We start from the raw sequence: 23671 nt of genomic DNA, 5'->3' as shown, positions 1-23671 counted from the left end.
GAAGTGGCACACGGTGGTGTTGTCTCCAGCCACATTTTCAGATGGGCAGTTTCAGAATATGTATGTCCAAAATGTGAATGTGTCCCCTGTTCTCAGTTCCTGTCAGTGAAAATGAGGGACAGGAAGGTATTAATTCAGGACTGATAGCATGACTCACACTCTACACCAATAGTGTGTTGTTGAATATGCCCATGCGCTGCACATCAGGCTATATTTGAACAATGTGATGTGCATCACTGCTTCAGCTAATCAAAGCTACATATTCTCATACATACACACTTCAGGAAAGAATATATATCAAATTCATTATTATTAGTCAATGAAATACATTCACTATCCATCTTCTGTTGCACTGAAAACAGCACACCAGAAACAGCCTTTCTAATACTGTAATATTAGAACTAAATATCTTGTCTCACATTGTCATCACTTATACTAAAACTGACTCACTAGAACACCTTAACCTGACACAAATCAGATCATTGATCATCAGATCAATGTGTTTGCTCATTGATGATATATTTTTCATTTTAGGAGCTCTGTGGGCTGTGCAGTGCTGGATGGGCATTTGTTTTCGAAAATCCAATAACACGCACTGAATCTGAATCTGTTTCAGATGTAGCTAAATCAAACAGCTGCTGACCATTTTTCAACAAAGTTCAGTTTCATGGACACCCTGCCAAATCCAAAAACAAATTCTGCAAACACTATCACAACAATGTTTAATTTATAAACTTACTATCTACAGACAACTACAAATTCTTTCACTCTGAAAGCAATTCAGAGGAAATTTGATAAGGGACATGTAGCTTCACAGGGCTTTTCAATAAGCTACTAAAACCACTGCTTGACATCTCTTAAATATTTAAGGAAGAGAATCAACATCGTAAATGTGTCAGCGCTTTAGTGAAATCCCTGAAGATTCAAAATGTTGAACAGTTGTTTATTTCCATGCTTATATTTTCCCTGGGATTCTGATTACATTCCAAACATTTTTTTTTTATTTACACTGAGAGGTGAAATAAGTCATCACCTAAACACACACTGACGCACAGTGGCTGAATTATAAGCAGCTTTTTTTTTTTTTTTTTTTACACAAAATATGAACAGTAATATAAACAGTGGCATTTAGCCTTTAAAGTTTACAAAAATGATACAATTAAATGAATCTCATTTTTTAAAAAGAACCCCATACTTAAGATAAAACCCTATAAAAGAGAAGCATAACTTCACGCTGAGTAAAAACTATCAAATGGCATACTTAACAGTCAGAAAGTGCATGTAGTGCACACAGTCATCTTGACTATTAGCTCATGCTGTGTCAGTTTAAACAATTATGGGAAGGGGATATGGTTGAGATCATAATGTGCTCGGTGGGGAAAACATCTCAGGCTAAGTAAACAATGTACAAAGGTACAGCTGATTATTGAGATTAATACGAGATTAATATTTAGATACATTGCATGTTCAGGATATATGGCAGGATCCAGGGGAAAACAAAATTCCTGCCTACTGAATGAAATCAATCTGATTTCAGATAATCCTTTCACTGGATCCTTAGTGGCCTACACTTACACATGCACTACACAGGTTTTTAATTTTCTGAAATACTGGTGTACTTGAACATTGAAAATGGCACATTTCCCACTGGTATTTCAATACTATTAGTAGGCAGCTTCAGAAGTACTTCATACTGCATCATTTTTACTCAGTTTCCATCAAACTATCAAATTTTACATAAGACACCATAACTTCACAGACTTTCTACCTGATTCCTCCTTAATTTCAGTAACCCTTGGCTTAAGAAAGAATAAACAACACTAAAAATTGCACATAATGTGCTGGTTGCCAGCTCTACTTCTTTCTAAAAATACATATTTCAGAAACTGCACTGCTGAAGATTTCTTCCTGTTTACATACATAAATTGACACATGACAGGTCACTGACTTCCTCATCGGCATATAAGGCATCCACTAGTGGCTGTTTTACAGTGTGGGAGGGAGATGATCGTGGGAAGAATTCACTGGGGTCAAAGTCAAGTGACTCATGGAGACTGAGGTCAAAGATGGTCTCTTACCAGATTCATCGCAATGACATTGCCTAGAGTCCCTTCAAACACAACCACCACAGTATGGCATAATATGATATAAACAACAGATATGCGAGTCTTCTCAATCACCGTCTATTTTCTAAATCAATTTTTTAATTATACATAAAGTAAATTTTAAAAGGAAGGTGCCACTTTTAGTGAGCCAGTTTTTTTAACCCGCTGAAATGAATTAATTTGTCCAGCCTTCATTCTCTACTTTCACAGAATGTACAGGCATAATGTATGCAGTTCTCTGCATCACTTAGACACTGAAGGCATGGATGAGGCTGGACATTCATTTGCTCAATAACTTCAGCTGTAGGCTGTTTAATAAAGCTATTTCATTAATGTCAATCAATAACTGAATCCTCGCAGTTTAACAATGACCATGAGAGAAAGCGCATAAATTCTGAGTAATATGAACTGTGTTTCAATATTACTAGACATGTTCAACATGACAGTTTAAAAAATCTGGTCCTGAGCCGCATTATATCTTGTGAAACTAATTACCACCTCAGAGTCAAATACCCCAAGTATTTTTAGTTTGAGAACTTTCAATGAATGCGAGATGAGGGTGTGAGTGTAGCTTTATTCACTCTAATATTTTGCAGTTGGTAACTTAAAAAGAAAGCTTTAGGGTTTTTAGAATGCCAGGGTGTCAGGACAATTGCTGATTTACTAAACTAAGTACCACATGAAGAAGTTTATTGTGAATTATCAGTGTGTTTGAATCAAAGCTGATAACTCATACCAGACTACTCATTGTAGATTGGATAAAAAGAAAGGCATGTCACCATGGAGCACTTACAGGAAAGAAAATCATTGCACACCGAGGACAATAATTGTTAGTTCATGGAGAGCTGATCCATAATAATACCCTGACTTGTTCATACATCTGTGCTTTCTTTAATTTAATCTTAATGACAAAGTGTCTGATGAAGTTCAAACTGACATGCCAATTTGTTTTTTTTTCCTTCTTTAAATTCAATAAATTAGTTTGGCATATGAGAAATCACACTGACTGATGATTTTTTTCATCTACAAGCCACCCTGACCAAAATGTTTATTTCAGACCCTGGGCTTCTTTTTTAAATTTACACATGCTCATTTCAAATAGTTGAAAAATGTTTCAGCTTTGACTAAACAAAACAAAAGCAACAAATTATTCATCACAATGAACAGATGACAGTCAGTTTTCTCTATTACAGAACTAACAGGAACGCTTCATGTCATGCAACACACCTCTGTAAAATTATATTGAAAATAAAATGAAAATAAAAAAACAGCTCTTTCTGAAAACAACAGCAAAATTAAAGCAATATTTACATCTAGATTAGAAGTGCTTTAAAATAGTGCACACACTTCCCTGGCCACACTTACACTAGGATGGAACAGCTTAAATTAAGTTTACGACTATAGAAATGTACACCCGAAGGCAAGCCTTAGGTTTTAAGTGACTTTCGCTTTAGATGACTTTCCAAAGAGATTAGAGAACCATAGAGAGGTTTGCTCCTTTGCCCTTAATCTCTGTCAGAGTTCTGGATCTGTGGCACCTGGGTGGGAAGCGCAATCATGAACTCCTGCTTTTCTCAAGAGGGGCTCCCCACCGCTCATCAAAACTTCATTGTGCCTTCCGCCAAGCCAAGGAGAGTCCATTTTACAGATTATGCTAGAGGCCGTTCACAGGAGCAGAAAGCCGAGGGTTGCTGGCACAGGCGGCTCAGCCTGGTGTGAGCTCAGGAATGAGCTTGGCCATGGTGAATGAAAGTGGCTCACAATCCCCAGCCTCTTTGTGAAGGAGGTCAGCTGGGGCCACGGGTGACAGTGGAAAGGTGACATAGCTCTCAGAGGCTGGCACAGAATTAAAGTCATGGATGTAACAGATTGCCTGCTTCGCTTCAAGAATGATCGGATCAGTAATCCGTAATTAATTTTTATGGATTAGAATGTTACCCCTTGTGCTTGGTCATTTTGGATTGGAATGTCCGGTGTAATGTAAATTGTAAACAGACAAAAAAGTACATACGTTGCAAAGTGCATCAAAATCATAATTCATTGCTGCCACTGTGTATGGCTAATTAAATGGATGCAATGCCAACGAAATAAGAAAAAACTGAGACAAGGTGAAGTTAAACCCAGCACATTCTAAAATGATGTAGTCTCAAATTAATTGCTCTATAAATTTGCTGGAGAAACTGCAGTTTACCAAACACATGGATAATCACGTACCATGCTTACCAAATGGTCCTAATCCCATTCAGCTCAACCACAGCAAGGCCCAAAGGAATCAAAAGACATGGCTCTATGTTTGAAATGAGAAGCAGACACAAATGCCTTTCACTCTCTAAAGCAATTAGTTCAAGTTACTCAGTAACCTTTGGGGGCTGTGCCAACTCTTCCATAATAAAATTGGCCAGTCACAATACAAGATGTAATTTTAAGTGGTCAACTGCTGAATGCCCATTTGCTCCACAGGTTACATAATTCCCATTGCATGTGTGAGATTTCCTATTAACTACTACAAGAAAGCAAGCACACTGACCAAGAAGAATGCGCTGCAAAGCAAAGCCACCAGCAGTTTACCAAGAATGGTGAACATCTTTCCTGAGAGAGACAACAGCCATTTCAGTGGTTAATAAACTACAGTTGTTCTGTTCTCCTGACTCATCATATGCTCACACATTCCAAACAGTGGATCAAGGCAGTGCAGACAAAACAAAGTCAAGACCAAATCCAGCTAGAAAAAAAAGAATCTTATCTAATCTTATCTAATCTGTATCAGAAGATTGTGTATGGCACCTAAAATCACATTCAATGTCGCCTGTTTAAATTTTACACCAAAGTGTTGATGCCTGTTTATAATTTAAATCAATGCATAATTTAAACACACAATATTGCAGTTTGCAGATACTAGTTCATTTCCCAGCTGGGGCACTGCTGTAGTACCCTCGGGCAAGGTACTTAACCCTCTGGAGTCTGAGGGTATTTTCAGACACTCTGATGATTTTGGCATGCTCTGATATTGTTGTCAATTTGAAGAAACACAACTGCCTCAGCAAACATCTATCTATATTAATAGATAAAATTGTAACCTATGTAAGTGGTTCTGGAGAAGAGCATCTGCTAAATGACAATAATGTAATGTAATGATCACCCAAAGTGGTTAATTGACAAAAGGTAAATGTGTTAAATGCCACTATCCAAGATAAGGTACAATGAATGGTACAATGATTGGATGAATAAAATACATTTGAAAACAACAACAACATACAACAGCTGTAAAGTGGAAAATTACTGCTTACAAGAAAGATTACATGGCAAGTAAATCATAAAACCAAAACAGCAGCAATTGAAAATCTGTCTGTTTCTGTTCTTAGCTGTTATGGGAGAAGGTCTGTTGATCAGCTTAAATTTCAAATAGCGGATTAAAAATTCATTCAGGTAAAGTACTATGCTCAAGGGCACCATTAATTAAGAGACACTGCCAAATGAATTCATTTAAATAATTAATTTTTACAATTAGATTTATTTATTGTTCTTTCTTTCATTTAAATAATTTAAGCCTCTGTTAAAGTTCTGTTTAGGTTTTCCTACATTTTGACTTCTTTACAGATCTGCTTCTATACTATCTATCTACTTCTATCTATGTTTTATTTTATTGGTTTTTTTTTTGTATACTGTGACACTTTATCATTCACTCTGGGTAGGTTTATCTGCCAAACAGTTAAATAAAGAAACAGTTTATTGTGGATCTATTTGATACTGTAAAACATCTTTCTCACTGTATGTTAATTACAAATGTTCAGTATTCTTACAATGTAATTCAAAATATGCATTTCTATTCATTCAATGTGTCAATGTGTGTCAATTTATTTTTCCCCCATTGAAGTATTAGTGTAATCTGAATGATCGACATTGGCTGATGCAAAAGTATCACTCTGTGTCTGGGGTAATTCCAGTTCAAGAAGGTCTGCTGGCTGTCCTTATGCTTCAGCTTATAATTGTTTAATTTATATTACATTTATATTACGTGTACCAGGTATATACATCAAAATCAATTGGAGTTATCCACCCCTGGTATGTCTGTCATCAAAAACATTCATTGTTGATGTCAGGGCTAAAAATGCCTCTGTTGGTCGATCCTTGGTGATAACATTTCTACCCACCAATGTTCACACCCATAAAATGTGTTTTGAGGTATGTCCTGTATTCATCAACTTTGCAACTGAGCATAAAATACAGCTATATTTGTGGTTCAGAGAGCAGAAAGGAGGTTCTGTGTAGATGTGCCCATTTGATCACAGTGGATTTGAGAGTTAATGAGTAGTACTGCCCACATGACTTTCAAAGACTGCTCAGCTGTGAACTGTGTTCAGGGACAGAGTGTCATCTGTAGGCAATATGTTGCCACTCCCTCAATTTAAAGGAGCACCGCAGGAAGCAAAAAGAGGGTGATACTGAATACGAAAATATTAGCCTCTGTATATCATCTGACTGACATCATTGGGGGTGAGTGCATTTCTGGTCTGTTGCCACATTTACGAGTATTGCTTTCATCCCATTTTATGGACCATGGTGGAGAATTCGTAATTGGACTTCCCGCAGTACAGGTAAAAATAAAAAAAAAAAGAAAAAGCCCCCTCAGATTCTGAAAAACTAATAGCGAAAAACTCCATTAAACCACAAGAAAGAAGAACACAGACAACTGCATTTACTTCCCACTTACCAGACAACCCCTAAGCTCATAATGTTCTTCTGATATGCCTTTCATAGCATTTTCATCTGAACTGAGTGACACACAGTTTCATTCCACACAGACATCTTGTACCATAGAGTAAAACAAAAAGCAGTGCTTTACCTTGAGACATTGTACATTATCCTGGAGTGCCCCTCACTGAAGCATGTGCATGATAGCTCGGTAAAAGTCACCATGGGCACCTCTCAAGTGAGGTGCAGGTGTGTGGGCGTACTTCTTCAGCTGAAACTCCACCCAGCTGTCTCAGAATCCCACCCCCTTCCTTCCCCGTTTCCTTTTTTTCATACAACAGCCAAAGAAACTTCCCCTCAATCCAGATGTCTGAATGTTTGCTGTGAGGTATGCAGTCCAGGAAGAGCTCTTCTGAACTCCACTTCCTCAGTGTATTGTTTCATGCCGAAGGTCAATAAAGCTTGGCAGTGCGGGCTGCCTCTTTGCTGAGAGGGAGGGGTTTGGCAGAAACAATGCTACTGCCCCCACCAATTCACATAAGCAAATGCATCATTATCGAAATACAAAAAGTTATAAGCTGCATTACCATAGTTAAAAATATCTTAATGACGGGACTTAGCCATTGTATTGCATAACTGTCAAAACAGATTTGTGCTTTTACATTTTTATTATGCACTGATCTCTGCATTACAATCTCTACCCTACAAAAGGGATAGGGATATTCTTCCATCTTTTCCTCCAGTGAGAACACACATCATCCCTGCAAACTGAGCACAATGCCCCATATTCTCAGCTTTGATTAATGAATTTAAATAAGTGTTAGCTTACTTTATTCATCACTGAATACTGTGAGTTCAGCTGCCACTGAAACGAACACAGCTGTGTGAGACATGAAATAAATAACACCTGCTTAAACTTGTTGCTAAAAATTCTGGACAAAGCACATTGCATGCCAGTGTGCAGCTGTTCCACAAGTGCGCACGTAGGCTTGTCCCTATCCAGATTTCCACACAGTGTCTCTTTCAGAAAAACCATTACATACACCATGCTGCAAGGGAGGGGGTACTGCACAATTACATGTATGCACAGGTACCTTTCATCACCTAAAACAAGTCAATTCCAATACACTACATTCATCTGTTTTTTTTCTGAGTGTCTAGATCTCTGTAGAAGGCTTCATGTCGTACGTGCTATGTGCTTAAAAGCAGGTTCATTTTAAACTGGCCTTATCTGGCTTTCTGAGGGCCCCAGTGAGTTAGAGTGCTTGTTTCATGAACAAGGGGAGCCCTACCGCTGTGTCATCAGATGACAATGAACATGTGCCCACAGGAGTAGTACAAACTGTCTTCGTACCACCAGTGTAGGGATAGCTGTGTTGGCTCAGGCCCTCTCATCAAAACACTTTCTGAGTGATTTTTGAGGTCTGACTTCAAGTATGTTGTTCCATTGTAGTGAACTATGTGTTTGTGGCTTTACAGAAACAACTATGTCATATTTTAAGTTTCACCTCACAACAAATAAACTCACATTTTCACAGTAAACATATCTTTGTTCTTGACCCCAAGCCTGAAGCTAATACCACTAAGCATAACTGTTTTGGAAATTCCCACACAATGCAAAATTGAGGTATGTAGTTTTTTTTAACCACATCAAAGTGACATCTATAGCGTTGAAAGTACAAACACGCAATTGCAACACCCCTCAGCTTCAACCGAACTGTCTCAGCAGCACTGAAATTCTCCCTTAGAAAACTATGTTCCTCTTCCCAATCTTTCTCTGTGGAAAACACAGATGTAATCTCAGTTATATTCTCTCTTCCAAATTCCAAATTCCAAAGACTCAACCATTGAAGACTTACTTTGCAGTAGTTCTCTTGCTGGTCCCCAAGTGCCATTGTATGCATTTTTTTATTAAACATGAAGAAATGATATGGCACTGGATCCCAAAGTTATCCTCATGGTGATATAAACTATGAAAGTTCTTACATTACGATGCCATTCCACCATGGATTTTCCATCACTTCACAGAGGGAACCAATGAGAGTTCTTTGAAAGAGGTGTATTGTCATGATGTCATGTTGCATGCAGTCAGAAATCAAAGTGAGACTCAAATGCTGAATATAATTATCATTGTTATAAATGGACACAGCACTGCTTGATCTTGGGCAGGATGTTGGAGAGCAAAGGTGGAATTCTGTGACAAATCATGAAGGGCAAGGAGCTTACTTTATTTCAGAGGCTCATTTATATCTTTCCAAACTGATGTCTACTCCTTTGCAATCAAACATGTTTTCTATTAACCAGCATATCCATTGCTTATACTAAATCTAATCTATCATGCCTGTATCCATATTTTTTCCAGTGTTTCTTTCAAGGTGGTGGGCCTGCCTTTGCATTCAACAATCTCTATAAGATGGCATTTTGGAAGAGCCGAATTGCAAACTACAGCCTGATTCAGTGCCACCTGCTCCAGCAAGGAGACGTTCTCTTGGGCACAGATGCTTCCCCAAATGAACCCTTTTCTTTCCCAAGCATTACAAACTTACTTCATAACATCTATAGCAGTTTTCCAATGGTTTCTTTGTCTCATTTCAAATTCAAACAGACTTTAAATATAGAATGCTCCTTCTCAAACATTGCTTGTCAGGGCATAAACTCTGAAGCTTGGAACACTTCCATTTTTTTGGTGGTCCAGATTTTTGGCAAGAGTGTTAGTGTTTGGCCCTCATTCCACCTCGTTGTACAAGATAGCAATTTCTCTCTTAACTGGGCAATCATTTTTGTGCCACAATCTGTGCCTGATTCAAATTGTGATAGCTGGTCCATTTTTTTTCTTACAGTGTTCTTACAACAATTTTCCTCCACTTCACTTTGATCACCTTTCCAGGCATATTTTTGTACTGGGGATTCTCCAATCAGAGATAAGTATTCACTGAACTTTTGGAGCCCTGACTCTTTGTCAGCATGACTTGTAACATCCTGCTGATCTTTCTTCATCATAGGCATTATCAGTTTAAGCCTTGTTGATTCTAAGTACCCAGGAGGTTCCTATATCCTGTGTATTTTCATAGCAATCGAAATTAATTGGATAACTGGCAGCAATTTAAGGGCACTGTCACAGCAGGCATGTGGTTTTGGCATACAAAAGTTATGTTTTGAAGTTACAAGTGACACAATATGTGTATAGAAAAAAAATCCAAATGATCCTTTCAAAAATGTAAGTGGAACAAAACTCATGGCTAAGTGTACGAAACTGAATGGTAATGAACAGTATGCTGACTCTTCAGAATTAATTAATTAATTTCTGATGACCCACCAGCCTGCCGGTCCCTTCACAAAATTGCTCATATTTCATTTCATTCACAAGGTATGTGCTCAAATAGTACAATCAGCATATTAGAAATATTAATATTCATATTCTATATAATTCATGAATATCAATACATTGACAATAAACCACAAATACTACTTATGTTTTGAAACACTTAAAGAATGTGAAAATACCACAATGATTGTGTCTGTAGCATGCACTGATCAAAAATTACAGTTTGATTTTGGTAGCCTGGCGGAGAACAAAGTTTCAGGACAATTGGAAAGTGTCATGCCCGTTTTCCACGGATTTCACATGGAGTGACCCTAAAGTAAGCATGAGAAACAATACCATATACAATTTTAAAACTTAAGAGGAGTTACATTTTAACCTGTGGCAAGAACATAGGGGGTTATCTGATCCTTCCATAAACAGCACGCACTAATAACAATGAAGACACAACAGCCAGGTAGGTAGCTTGATAGAAACAGTCAGCCACTCTGTGAGGTCTGGAGTTATGGGAGAGTACATGACAAATGGGCAGCACCGTGTGAAAATCCCAGTGCTGAGGCGGTGACTCACAGCAACACTACCTGACACTTGCGTGGTATATCAGCCACTTCCCAATTTTCAAGTTCCACTCATAAAGTGTCAGGGTAACTCGTAGTTCACTCCCTAGCCATTTTTAAGAAGTGCAATATGTGCGTCATCTTAAGAAAATGCAAGTCACCATGAGACAAATAAGGTGCAGTACATAATGTCAGAGGTAAAATTAAGTTTTGTGTTTTTTTTTTCCCCCCAAGGTTTGTATTTTATTTTCTGTTTATGTTTGCCAGGACACAATTCTGAACTTGCCTTGCCTGGCACGTTCAAAAAACAAAAATAGATAGAATAGTGATTTTTTTTAGCAAAATCTTGTAAGGACAGGCTAACAATCTCATATATTTGGCAATGGAATGACACTTAGTTAAAATGCTATTGTAAAAATCCTGTCTGCATTGCAGAACAAAGCATCCATCATCCAAATATTTCATGATTTGGTATTAGAGGGTAATGGTGCAACCATACGTTTGTGACTACATATAGTTTATACACACTCAACCTGTTTATATATAGTTAACACGCCAAAGAACTCAAGATAAAAGCAAAATTAATTAAAACCCTAATCCAGATTACTCTTGTGGTACCACACACAAAATCGTTATGAGAAGTGAGAGTGTTCACTTCATGGACGTGCACAAGGGCTCCTTCTGTCCTGGTAGGGACAGAAAAGGCTGCTTTCACACCAGCGCCCAGAGCGAGCAGCGGGGGGGGGGGGCTTCCTCGAACACAGAGGCCGTGAACGTCCTCTGCCAAGCGGAGACTGCCACAATGAGCGTTAATTCAGCCTCCCGAAAAGCGGTGACTGTGACTCAGCTTGCGTCCTGCTTGACGCCTGTCTGCATGGGGTAGAACAATTCTGAGGAAACATGGCAACTTGGCAGGGCCTGATGCCATTTCAGCACGACTTTCTGTTCTGGCTAAAGCCTGACCAAATGTGCTCGGTGCCTCAAATGGTGCAGGCCATGTTTATGACAGGTGGTCCTGGTATCCCAGTCAGTTTAATTCTGCATCGTGGACAAGAAAAAAAGGAAAAAAAAAAAAAAAAGTGACCGAAAAAACAAAGCCTGTCACGGACCAGCCATCAGTCACCCAGAAGATACTGAAGTTACTGTTCTCATTAGATATTACTGACAGGCTGCATTATGAGAGAAAAAATATGGGGAACTAGAAAAAACAAAAATATTGGGAACTATGAAAACACATATGGGGAAGTGATACAGACTAATCTAGCAATCTCGGCTGTAAGTGACTGACGCTGTTGCTGCATTACTGTGTCGCATGAGAACATGAGAAGCTGCTTCTCTCCAAACACAGCATCCTGACAACTTCACTGTAACAACAACACAGTGCCACCGCTATAAGAGAATTGAAAAGTTGCCTGCTTCATGTGGAATATGTCCTCATGCCACCTACTTGCTCGGTGCAGCTCCAGGCAGACTGTCCTGGCATTGCCTGGTCAGTTTACACATGCGGAATTCACAGCTATGACAGCTGTAACAGTAGTGGCTGATGTGTGGCCCATTGCATCTTCTCAAGGGGCAGGCTCCCTGGCCCATCTTCCACCTGACTTTGTTCTCTGGGTATATGACTGTGTGCTTGCAAAAAAAGAAGATACATCATGGGGCTGAGGGAGACATCACAAAGGGCTGCTTGCGCCTTTTACCATGACTGACAAATTAACAATTCTCTCTTTAAAAGATCAACTGAAACTCATCTGCGTATAAAGAGAGAGCCTTTGAAGCGCTGTATTCTGTAGTTTGTTGGGCCACACAGGGCTGTAGATGAGTGCCACCTTAAACCAAAGACCTCTTCAGAAAGTCAGTGTTGCCAAGCAAAGTTGAGAAATGATTTAAACCTATTTACGCTAAAAGTCACAACTTCACACTCCAACTGGGACACAACTGCAACACAAATCCTAAATTAGCAAAAAGAAGAGCATATAAACCGTATTTTCATAAGAAAAAAGAACAGCCAGAAAATTTCTTTTCCATTTTTTCCAAACACATTTTCCCTAGCAATAAGGGAAAAATAGACTCACCCAAGCAAAAAAGAAGCTTGTAATTTTTTTTATTGCGCAGGGTGGAAAATTTGGTTGCGTAATTGAAAGGGCTGGGGCCAGCCTTGCCATGGAGGTGCATTAATCACCCTGTTTGAGCTGTCCATCATCAATGGGGCTCATTGAGACAGGCCACACATCGCTGGGTATTAATAGTTCATAACAAATTACTGGGGAATGACAGCCAGTCCGTGAATGTGAAACCGACACTGCCAAATAACAAGGAGGGCAGTGTGTGCAGAGGAGGACAGGGAGCAGAACCGCTCACCACCGCCCTCGGCCAGAGGCCCGGGGGTCCCTCCTCCGCCAGACTGGATGAGCTCTTTAAGCAGCCACTGATGGACGCTACCTAACTTCAGATTCTCAATGACAGTTAGAGGAAGTTTCCCCCTGTCTTTCTTTTACATATTTATAAACACCCACTTTTCACTCAGTTGCATTTTCTATTTACTTACATGTTTGCCTGTTTTGTTGGTGTGGTGTAAAAGAGGACATTATAACGTGACTGTCTGACAGAACTACCACATTGGTTCTAACGGCACTAAAAAGGCAACACCACATTCAATATGCTTTTCGGGTGTATCACATAGGTTTGGATAAGTAAACCATACGGCGAATTTATTAGGTACCTTTAAATGATGATGTATCAATTGGGCTATGCAGTGAATGATATTAAATGATTTGACTTGGTTAGTTTTCACAAACACTTCGCATGTCCTTCTAAAATTAGATCAGAAATGCTAAATATTTAGTCATTCAACACGGTATAAATATATCGTGAACGTGTGATTATGACACACTGAATGAATTACCTGCTGTTCTCATCGAGACAAAAGTGGCCATACATTTTGAACACGTATGCTGTGATAACGATCGACTAAAACGTCAAGACTGCTGTACGAGTTACTTTTATTATAAATTATTGCAAAGTTCAGCTTCCCAAGAATGAAATTCCCAAGAATGAATAGCAAAATGAATACTAAAAAACTGACTTTGTTAGTCTCAGTGGTTGCTTTCGAAATGAGAAGTTGTCACAGAGTAGAAGCGCTGTTAACCACTCCATCCGGCTGTGGATCCCAACTTCCCGAGTAACGAACGCTATCACACGCCCTTGCTGCAACTCATAAAATATGTACAACAATCCAAATCATTTACCTGCAATTTGTCGCTGATTCGCTTTCCTCCGTAGTAAAGTAAAAGCTTTGTGTGTTGAGTCTCTGAAGTGGATAGTTAGTGATCTTGGTCGGAGACTTGCCCATGGCTTGCGCTCCATTCTCCGAATATTTTACTAGTCTGACAGTATTTCTCCTGCTTCTAATTGAGACGCTCAAACTTTCTCAGTCACCTGGGCATAGAAGTTTTATTTTCACACTTTAACGACCTTTCGTTTGGCTGATGAAAATCCATATTTATTTCGCAGTCTGTCTAACTGCAGATACCTTCCTCTTAATGACCGAAAACTTGTGCTTGGGAGCTTTCTAAATTGCATTGCAGTTTGAATGCACGTTCACTTCGCAATGGGTTATGGGAATTGAAGTTCACATGGAAAGTTATTTTATTTTTATGTAATGTTTGAGTACGAAGCCCAAGTCAATGCCTTGTCAAAGTCAAGTGTAGCGGTGTAGAGCAGTATATTAGTTGTTTTGTTTTTTGTTTTTTTGTTGTTTTTCTTTTTTCTCTCTCTTTTTTTAAGTCAATTCACGAGACCCAAACAAATGCAGTGGAGTTTTCATTTAAACGGCCGACTTGTATTCAATATTTATTTAAAGCCATGTTGAAAGTAGCATCACGAAAACGACAGATGGCAACACCAGACTTAGCATGGAGAGGTGATAATTAAAATGAGATGATACGTGTTCAATAACTTGGGGAGATCTGGGAGGTGGTGAAAGTTTAGTAAATCACCTATGACTCACTTTTTCCTTGTGTCCCAGGCTTCAACAGGCAAATAAGATGATCACATTCATTTTCAAACCTTGCGCATGGCATTTTGTCCCTCAACAGCAGTGCTTCTGCATATTTCCATACGCTCTCATTTCCAGCTTTGGATTCACCATTGTATAATGAGCTAGCTTCCTATCACTGGCAGATACACATAACCTGAAGCTGCCTTCTAGATGCTAACCAGTTCAGACAATACCTGGATTCCCTTAACTGGGATCTGCTTTGCAACTGTGCAATTACACTGGGACTGTAAATACATTATTTTAATGTAAAATGTGTTACTTTCACTGCAGTTTTCTTGCACTGTGGTATTTACATTCTGTGCATTGCACTGTAACAATACATGACAGCAATCACACCCTTCCAACAATTCTGTGGCCCATGACCAATGTTTTTTTCTGACATGTGGGGGTTGGGCAACTTTGAACATAGTCCATGTTTAGTTTTAATTTCAAAAGCAACCACTGAGACTGAAACATCATGACAAACACTCTGGCCTGAAATACTACAGACATTGTACTAACATTGATATTGCAATATTACTTGACCTAGATATGACATACATATACAATTCACTGGACCAGGGGTAAATATTTGGGGGCAAACATGAAGAGAGAATAAGGATAAAATTAACTAATACAAGCATATGTAAAAATAGCTAATTATATATTGGTTCCCTGTGTAATGTGAGGAAAGCACAGGGATTTCCATATTTAATATTTTTAAATCCATTTTAATTGGTTTTAACAGTCTTTCTACCACCCTTTTAATCTTGCTCTTGTTCATCTAATTAGAAAGCCAGATACAGACAGAGTCATACTGCTGTGCTTTGTTTCATTAACTTTGTCAGCTCTAATTGCTAAACTTGAATCATCTAATTTAGGAAGATTCATTCACTGCAAGGGGTAGCACCATGTGAGTCTGTCCCTTAGCAAATTTGTTCTGCCACATTTAATCAACTACATATCCCTTTTTCCTGAACATAGGGACAACCTTTTGAGACTCTTGGGTTGGATCTTATCTTCAGGAATGATGTAAGCGGTGCGCTCTTGCATCTCCACAAACAACCAGTAATAGGAACACCCTTGTATAAGGAAAGATGGTGTATTTAGAAAATTCCCCTCACTTTGTTTGTCATTTGGAAACTAGACATAACACTCCTTGTCATATCTATGGCTATGACTAAACAATATCCTATCTATGGCAGAAGCTTTTTCCAGATTCTTTTGATGAGTCATTTGTGTGTATTTTTTACATGTCCCATTATTATGAAAATGGGGGTTAAATATACTGCTAATTAGATCCAATTGCTATTTTGAACATAATATTTTTTATTACTATTCAACCCAGTTCTTGTCTGTAAAAAGGCATTATAGCAGGAGGTATGGAGACATGTCCTCTCATTTTATAGACAATGAAAAACAAAAATAAATAAAAAAATAACCATCTTGCAATATGCAAAAACAAAACACAAGCACAGCATTCTCCTATTTATCAGCTGCTGAGAAAGAGAACATCAGCTGACAACGTGGTGCATTAGTGAGTCACAGGTCTGTTTCTCTTCCTCTTTTCCGCTCTCTTGCTGAAGCATTGCATTTGCTTGTATATAGAGCCTGTTTATCCTCCTCCAAGAATATTTTTTACAGATCTCCTTAATTAACAATGCAGCCCAGTTTCTGTATTAAAACAATTATTCCTAGAAAAAGAGCAGTGGGAATATATGTTCTTACAGATACCCTAAAATACAAAGTCACATTTACGAACTATGTCTCCAACTTCCAGAAAGCAAAGTGAAAGGTTTTCTCTGAGCAGTTGTGTTCCCCTCTATTCAAAGAGCATATCCATGTCTGCACAGTCCCAGGAGCCCTTGTGACTTGGCACTTCTGGTACAAGACTCACTGAGTACCCACAGAGTAATATCAATGAGATCACCTTCACAGCTGCTGTGGAATAGCTAAAGCAACAAGCTTATATCAAATAGACAAGCTGCTTACCAAATGTAGACCCATGAATACTCATGTATAATCATATTTAATCATGTATTAATATATAAATATATGATGTATTCAGCCAGAGAAGATATGTTTACCAGACTGATTGGTTTGTAAAGTGACAGTTTGGAAAATGCAGTTGATTGCAATACCACTAGTGAGCATGACACACACAACAAGTTCTTCTGAGCAAACACAGGGGTTAATTCCTCTGAAGAATTTCTAATTGCATCCCCTTCTCATCTAGGTTTAAACATGTTATTTCCCTTGCCGCCGAGGGCATAATTTATTAACTTTGTGGTTCAATGCCAAGAAAAAATAATAAAATATAAAAGTCTCCACTTGTAGTTTGCATATTAGCCTCTACAAAACACATCTTGCCACCCCCTCTAATGTATGTGCACTGAAATTGCTTTCTCTTTAATTAACCGCTTATTTCCAGAATCACAGAGGATCTACAATCAATTTAAAGGTCAATTAAATCTTTGTTAACATATTGATACTTCACTCTATGTCCAATGTAGTACAGTATCATCTTTTGTTTAAAATAAAACAAAATGAATCCTATAATCACATCAATGCATTCTGTTGCAAGTCTGTTACTGAAACTGTGAGAAACATCTACAGTTTATGTTACTACTTTCCAAGCCATGTGTACGAAACCTATAATCTTCTGTGTAAAAATCCCTGCATGTCATTGTGAAGACAGCAAAAGAAATTTTGTACAGGCAGCAAAGGACACTTACAAATATAGTCCAGGCTCTCCATCAATATACAGACTCCTATTTTAAACTATCAAAGCAGCAAGAGCAGGTATGTTAAACAGAATCTGAAGAGTCAGTGCAGAACACAAATGACAGGTTTGTGTAGCTCTATTTACTATCAATTCTGTGTTGATTAAACCTATGGCAAAGCAAAAATAACTGTTGGCTTTGATTTCACGATTCAATTACTCAGTACAGTGCAGTACTTTGAATATCATTCCAAATCTAATATTTCCCATGCAGTTTTGTGACTGGTCTGTTTCTCACTAATCCATGCAATTCTTTCCTTTCATTATTAACTCTGCAAACCAATCCAAAGTGCTGTGCACTGTGCTCATATAATTGAATGAATATTATGTTATTTGCACTCAGTGAACAGTTCTCAATGTCTAAGAAAGGTGGGAAAGAGTTAATACTGTTGGTCCTCTCTGGGAATTAATCAGGTGCTGTTGCATTCCCAAGCTTTCAGTAGTGTAAGTTTTCAGTAGTGTAATTTAGTTAAACTGCAATACCAAAGCAGCATTTAGCTCATCCCAACTCAAACCATTACTCTGAAATTAGCATCCTGCCATCTACTGGAAGAGTATCTTGAAGTAGAATATGAGTATCAATTTGAATGTCACATTTATTATTGGTGATATGCATACGTGTTAAAGAACCACAGGACAATTTTGTGAGAAAAGTTTTCATCTTTATACTCTCATATCTATCCATCTATCTATCTGTGTATGTAAACATTTTTATCAAATGAAGGTAACTTTTTCTATCACCAGACCAATATCTTTGTAGTAGCCTCTCAGTTCTATGCTCTTCATAAGAGTTAACAAGAGACCACATAAGGTCTGTGCCATTTTTGAACACAGTTTTAAGTGAGATCTATAAATGACTGCATTTGAGGATGTCTATATTTAACTTTATCTACTTACATCCTTGATAACTTACTGCCCTCATGTCTGTGTAAGAAACTGTGCTTATAGTGTCTTATATTATGTTATGCTATGATGGAATGAAAGCAAAAGTTCCTGTTCCAGCATCCTGTCTTACCTGCATTATTGTGGTCCCATGGTAAGGGCAGGCCCTGGCAGAGAAAAAGAAGGGCTCATTATTTACATTTGAAAGCAATGATATATGATATAAGAGGATTGTTGGATACAAGAAGAAGTGAAAAATTACCTAGAAAAGTACATTTTTAAAGACACTATGACACCTTTTTGATCCTTGGTAGACCTTCATCACAAATACATTGTGAGCATGATGTTAAATGGGCACTGATAAATGGGTCAGGGTCAATAAAAGGTATATAAAAAAGAAAAGTTTCATTTTCTTTTTTTATATACCTTTTATCCAACTTGACATGTGGCATGGCTTTAATTGTTATTTGTCTGTGCTTATTAACCCAATAATCACCCTGTACTACAGTACCTTTCTTGTGAAAGCACTATTTTAATTGTGGATTTCTAAGTTGCATGTAGTCAGTAATTGTAAAATTCAGTGATGTAAGCTGTATGGCAGCTTCTTTTGACTTTTATGATCCGGCAGAATTTGTCAAACATCTATTTTGTCAGACGTGTTCTCTGTGATGTCATTTAACTGTGGTGCAATGTTGTACCTCTGCATTTCTCTCTCTCTCTCTCTCTCTCTCTCTCTCGCTCTCTCTAACCCCACTCTCTGTATTCCACAGTCTCAAAGCAGCTTTAAATGCTTTATGACTTTTTCCTGAACCCTCATAATGGAATTCACATTAAAATATGGCATTTAAGTAATTACAATCCAACAAAAGGATGACTGCTCACTCCATCTGGGTTTTAATTAACTGCACACAGAGGTACAGTCATATCATCCTGTAGAAGTAGGCAGAGTGTAATGTCAAATTTAATCATTTGAATACCATTTACTGCAAGTAACATTTCAACTCAACTTCAGCTACTTATAAATCCTGTTGCTGCAGCAACTGTAGGCTAACACCCTCTTGTGAGCATGCTTGCTGGAAACAAGCTGGCATTCATTCCATTCCTACGCCCTCTTCACACAGCCTGGAATGTCCGTTACTTTTGGAAGTCACATGTTCCACAGACCTCTAGTTTGAAAATAGCAGTCAGTTTAAAAAAGGCCTCTTTTTATTTGCAGTTTTCCCCCTCTCTCTCTGTCTCTCTCTCTCTCTCTCCCCCCTCTCTCTGCCACAGTGGCAATATTTGCATGGATATACAGAAACAAATTAAATGTTTATGAGACTTTAGGGCAATTCATAAAGCTTTGTTGACTTTCAGAATTAAATCAAATTTATTTAAAAGTATAACCAACTACAGGCCAACACGTTTAACAAAATTCTGCATGTCATTTTTTTATTATTAAAAAATCCTAAGCAAACTTTTTCATCTGTCAGTTCTGTGGGTATAAAAGCATGCTGCTGCTACTTACTTTCACTCTCCTAAACAACGTGCACAAACAACTGAAGAAGGCCATGACTGGACTAGCCCGAGGTGTGTCCCTGGGTCCTAGGTCACGGAGGTGGGGGGGGTTGGGGGGCAAAGGTAGCAGATCCTCTCCCCCATGTGGGACCCAGCACTCCTGTGCAGTGTCCACAGCCCAGTGCTGGAGCTGAGAGTCTGGACACTAGGCAGCGGGACAGATCGACGGGATGGAGGCGGGGCCCAGGGACCGTAAATCACAGTACAAGGCAGCCGCCAAAGATGCTCTCTGCATACCAATGCCGCTCTCAACTTACAGGGGCTCTGGAGAGCTGGCCGCTGAAAGCCAGACGAGGATCAGCCAATGAACAAGCAAGCTCTCCATCAACTGAACTCTCCAGAGCCCAAAAAAACCAAGCTGGGAATTCAGTAAAATACTTTTTTTTTAAACTGTGCATTTCCTTTTCGGCTCAGTGCAATGAAGGGTGAAATTGTGGGAATGTTGAATTAAATCTCTTTTTTAACCAATTTGAATACAATGTCTTAGCTTGTGCTATTAAACACATGAGTTCAGTTCAGTGAAGTGAGATGTTTACCTATTTTTTTCAAGCCCTGAATACAGTAAGAAAGAGAAGTGATACTTACTGGGTCTCTGGCACAGTTTTAATATTGAATTCACCCATAAGTAATGAAATAAAATCTGTATGTTGTGTAAGGGTTGAAGGGTTTAAATTTGTAAATATTCTGACTAATTATGTAATGCATGTATGAGTGAAGATTCAGTGTAGTATAAACCTTGCTCAAACAAAATTCATTGATTTTAGCTGTAAGGTTTAATTAGTTTATGTTTATGAATGTGACAATAAATCTCCACTTTTGAGTATAGTAATAGGAACAACACAAAGGCTAAGATTATTAAAACTGAACAACAAAATGTGTTGTGACTTCTGGAAAAGCTTGAATGTGTGATGCCCACTTTATTGTGTGCTCACTATTATAACAAAAACTCTTTAGATTTCAGTTTTGGAGTGCCATTGTAATTTTTTTTTCTTTTATTTTCTCTTTTTGTTTTAATCCAGAAGGAAGCACTCACCAAAACTTGGGAAAGGCACCATAGCCCCTGACTTAAGTAAAACCTAAAGTAATGGATATTTCAGATGCAAATCTCTGAACCCTCTTCCAAGCACACCTCAAGTGCAAGTCAAAATAGACAGGGCCAGTACAAATGCAGCATCTTCACAAAGCAGACAGTTGGGACAGACAGTAGGAAAAACTTCTTCAGGAGCTTTAAAAGTCATTTAAAACACATTTAGTCTTAAGACCTTTAAAAGTCTGTTTCCCTAATTCTGTGGCCTAATAGCATTTTTTCAACAATGGACAGTAGAAACTATGGTAGACATTATATGAAAGCCAAGTAAGAATGAACCAGTTGTTGAATATCTTGTCTTAATAAAAATGCCTGGTGTTACTTGAGTCATTTTTTCATTGGCTTACACCTCTGAAATAAGTTCACATATAGATATACATGCCAATGTATCAATATGTGCATGTTTGTTTGCATTTTAGCATTATTAGTCTACATAGGCGTAATATGTACTGCAACCCTACTTTTTTAGTGAAAATAAAAAAACTCTATAGGATCCATTTAATACAACTTAACTCATATTTTAGTTATTTTGCCTGTTGTTTGTTAGCAAGAAGAAAAAATATGGTTAACAATTTAAACATATGTGCCATGAAAAAATGAACAAATAACAAAGTAGTTTCAGCATTGCAATGCTCTCTCACGTAGGGTATACAACAAGTCTGTCACAAGTAACTATCAAATGACATTGTGCACAGGGCACAATGTAGTAGCAAGAATAAAGCTCATCTAGGATAGGTAGCATTTGCATGTTTGATGGCACAGTTGGCAATGCAACATATGTGTATGCTGATTGAATGGACACCCTGATGGTTGACAGGGTTACTGTGTCGAATTAGCTCTGTGTCTCAGCCTAAAACCCTGGTGCTGGTGTATCATGCAGCCTAAGAAATGCTTCCCTGTACCTAAAATTCCTGGTTTGACCCTACATCTAAGCCACATCCAGTCACTTTGATTAAAAGTGTCTACTAAATGAATACATGTAAATGCACATAGGTTCACTTGCTGATGGTCATTAGTTAGCTCATGCATAGCCAAAGCTGCTTCTTAGATGTCAAGTGACAAAGGAAAGAGAATTTATTCATTTCTGTGACAAATGAAGGCTTGCGTGGTCTCATGTAGAGCACAACTGACAGCCTGTTGGGAAATGCTGTTTATCCTGGACCCTGTAGAATCAGCTGTTCCTGTCGACATCTTGAGCATACTCTATTTTTTGTTACTGACACTTTACCTTTTCTAGTTTGCAATCCAGTAATGGGGCTTTTGCATTAATATTCAGCAGTTTTGTCACTCAGTTTATAAGATACAGTTGTGGAAAATAATTTCTAAATATGATCCAAAAATATAACATTTAAACAATATACAATACACACCAGGTAGTGGTTGTTTTGGCATGTAGTGGAAGAATCTGATATAAATAAAATCATCTATCATCTGATATAAATAAATGTGAAAGATTTACAGCAACATTCATATATCCTATGAAAAAGCAAAGATAATAACATGCTCCTACAGTCTGAAGTCAAGTCATTTTTTGCACATAAAACTGTCCAAAGGGATTTTTGGAAGAAAGCAGGTCTTTTGTATACTTGTCAAGCTGAGTTCTATTGTGTTAAAGGCAGTTGCCACGCTTCAGCACAATGAATCACAGTCAGTAGTTTTAAGTATAGGTTTCCTTTGTAATTTTGTTTCTCCCACTAACCGCACAACAGCGGTAAATTTATTGAGGAAAAAAAAAACAGATCAGACCAGATTCAAATCCAGATCAATGTGACATCTGGTACAGCTATCAGTGCCTGCATTAAGCACAGCCAGTCTCTGGCTTTTATAGAATATGGTATAATAGTCATTATCATAACTTTAAAATCATGCCAATAGCTTACTTAACAGCTAGTAAAATAACTAAAACAAGCCACAGGCAAAAAGGTTGCCTGTATTTTAAGAATTGCCTTTTTGGTTACCCCAATGCAAGCTCAGAGTTTTATCTTAGCACGTTATCTTGAACGACATCTTCACACCATTTTACCTCAATGATCTGACTGGTCTGTGGTAACCAAAACATACTGAGAGGTTTATCATGCAGGAAATTGTCTCAAAATTTAAAAATTCTTTCCCTGTCAATCGTAGAGACCCATTTCCATTCTGTCACTTTAAAATTTAAAAATTTAATCACTGAGACCCATTTACATTCTTTTTTGTCACAAACACTGGGAAAATAAGGAATCGGTAACAGGTTACAACTAAAATATATAGTTGTGCTGAAAAAAGTATAATGACTCAAAGTATAAACTTCGACAGAGAGTTTTCAGAAAGTTTCAAACAAAAACTCTTTGAGGAGTCACAAATGAAGCTCACAAAACATTGACATTTATTATCAAGTGTAGTATGGGACACATACCACAGATTCTATTTGCACACTCCCATGTGCAAGCCACAATGGTTACATTCATTTCTGAATTCCACCAATAGACAAGGCATTGTTTTCAAAACTGCATGGGTGAAAATAAAACCTACACAAAATCAAATGAGCCACTGTTAGTGAACCATCAAGCCAATGTACTCCAAATAAAAATGACCAGAATAACTAAGCCTGAAGCTTCATTGAATTCATCTATGGGAAGTGCCAGAATATTTCAATGAATATATAAATGTGA

General features: G+C 38.0%; 1 protein-coding gene across 1 annotated transcript in view; it reads right to left on the bottom strand.

Moving 5' to 3' along the window:
• The window catches only part of stard8 (StAR-related lipid transfer (START) domain containing 8), a 56782-nt gene extending 36836 nt beyond the window's left edge, over positions 1-19946 (bottom strand). Inside the window, 2 exon segments of the mRNA XM_036523720.1 lie at positions 18510-18543; positions 19884-19946. Of these exon segments, the coding sequence (XP_036379613.1) occupies positions 18510-18543; positions 19884-19928 (79 nt within the window). The 5' untranslated portion in view covers positions 19929-19946.
• Positions 19947-23671: the final 3725 nt, after the last annotated feature.

The sequence above is a fragment of the Megalops cyprinoides genome, chromosome 3, assembly GCF_013368585.1.
Source record: "Megalops cyprinoides isolate fMegCyp1 chromosome 3, fMegCyp1.pri, whole genome shotgun sequence".
Classification (NCBI taxonomy): Eukaryota; Metazoa; Chordata; class Actinopteri; order Elopiformes; family Megalopidae; genus Megalops; species Megalops cyprinoides.
The sequence above is the reverse complement of the archived record's forward strand: the minus strand, read 5'-3'. Positions and strand labels throughout refer to the sequence as shown.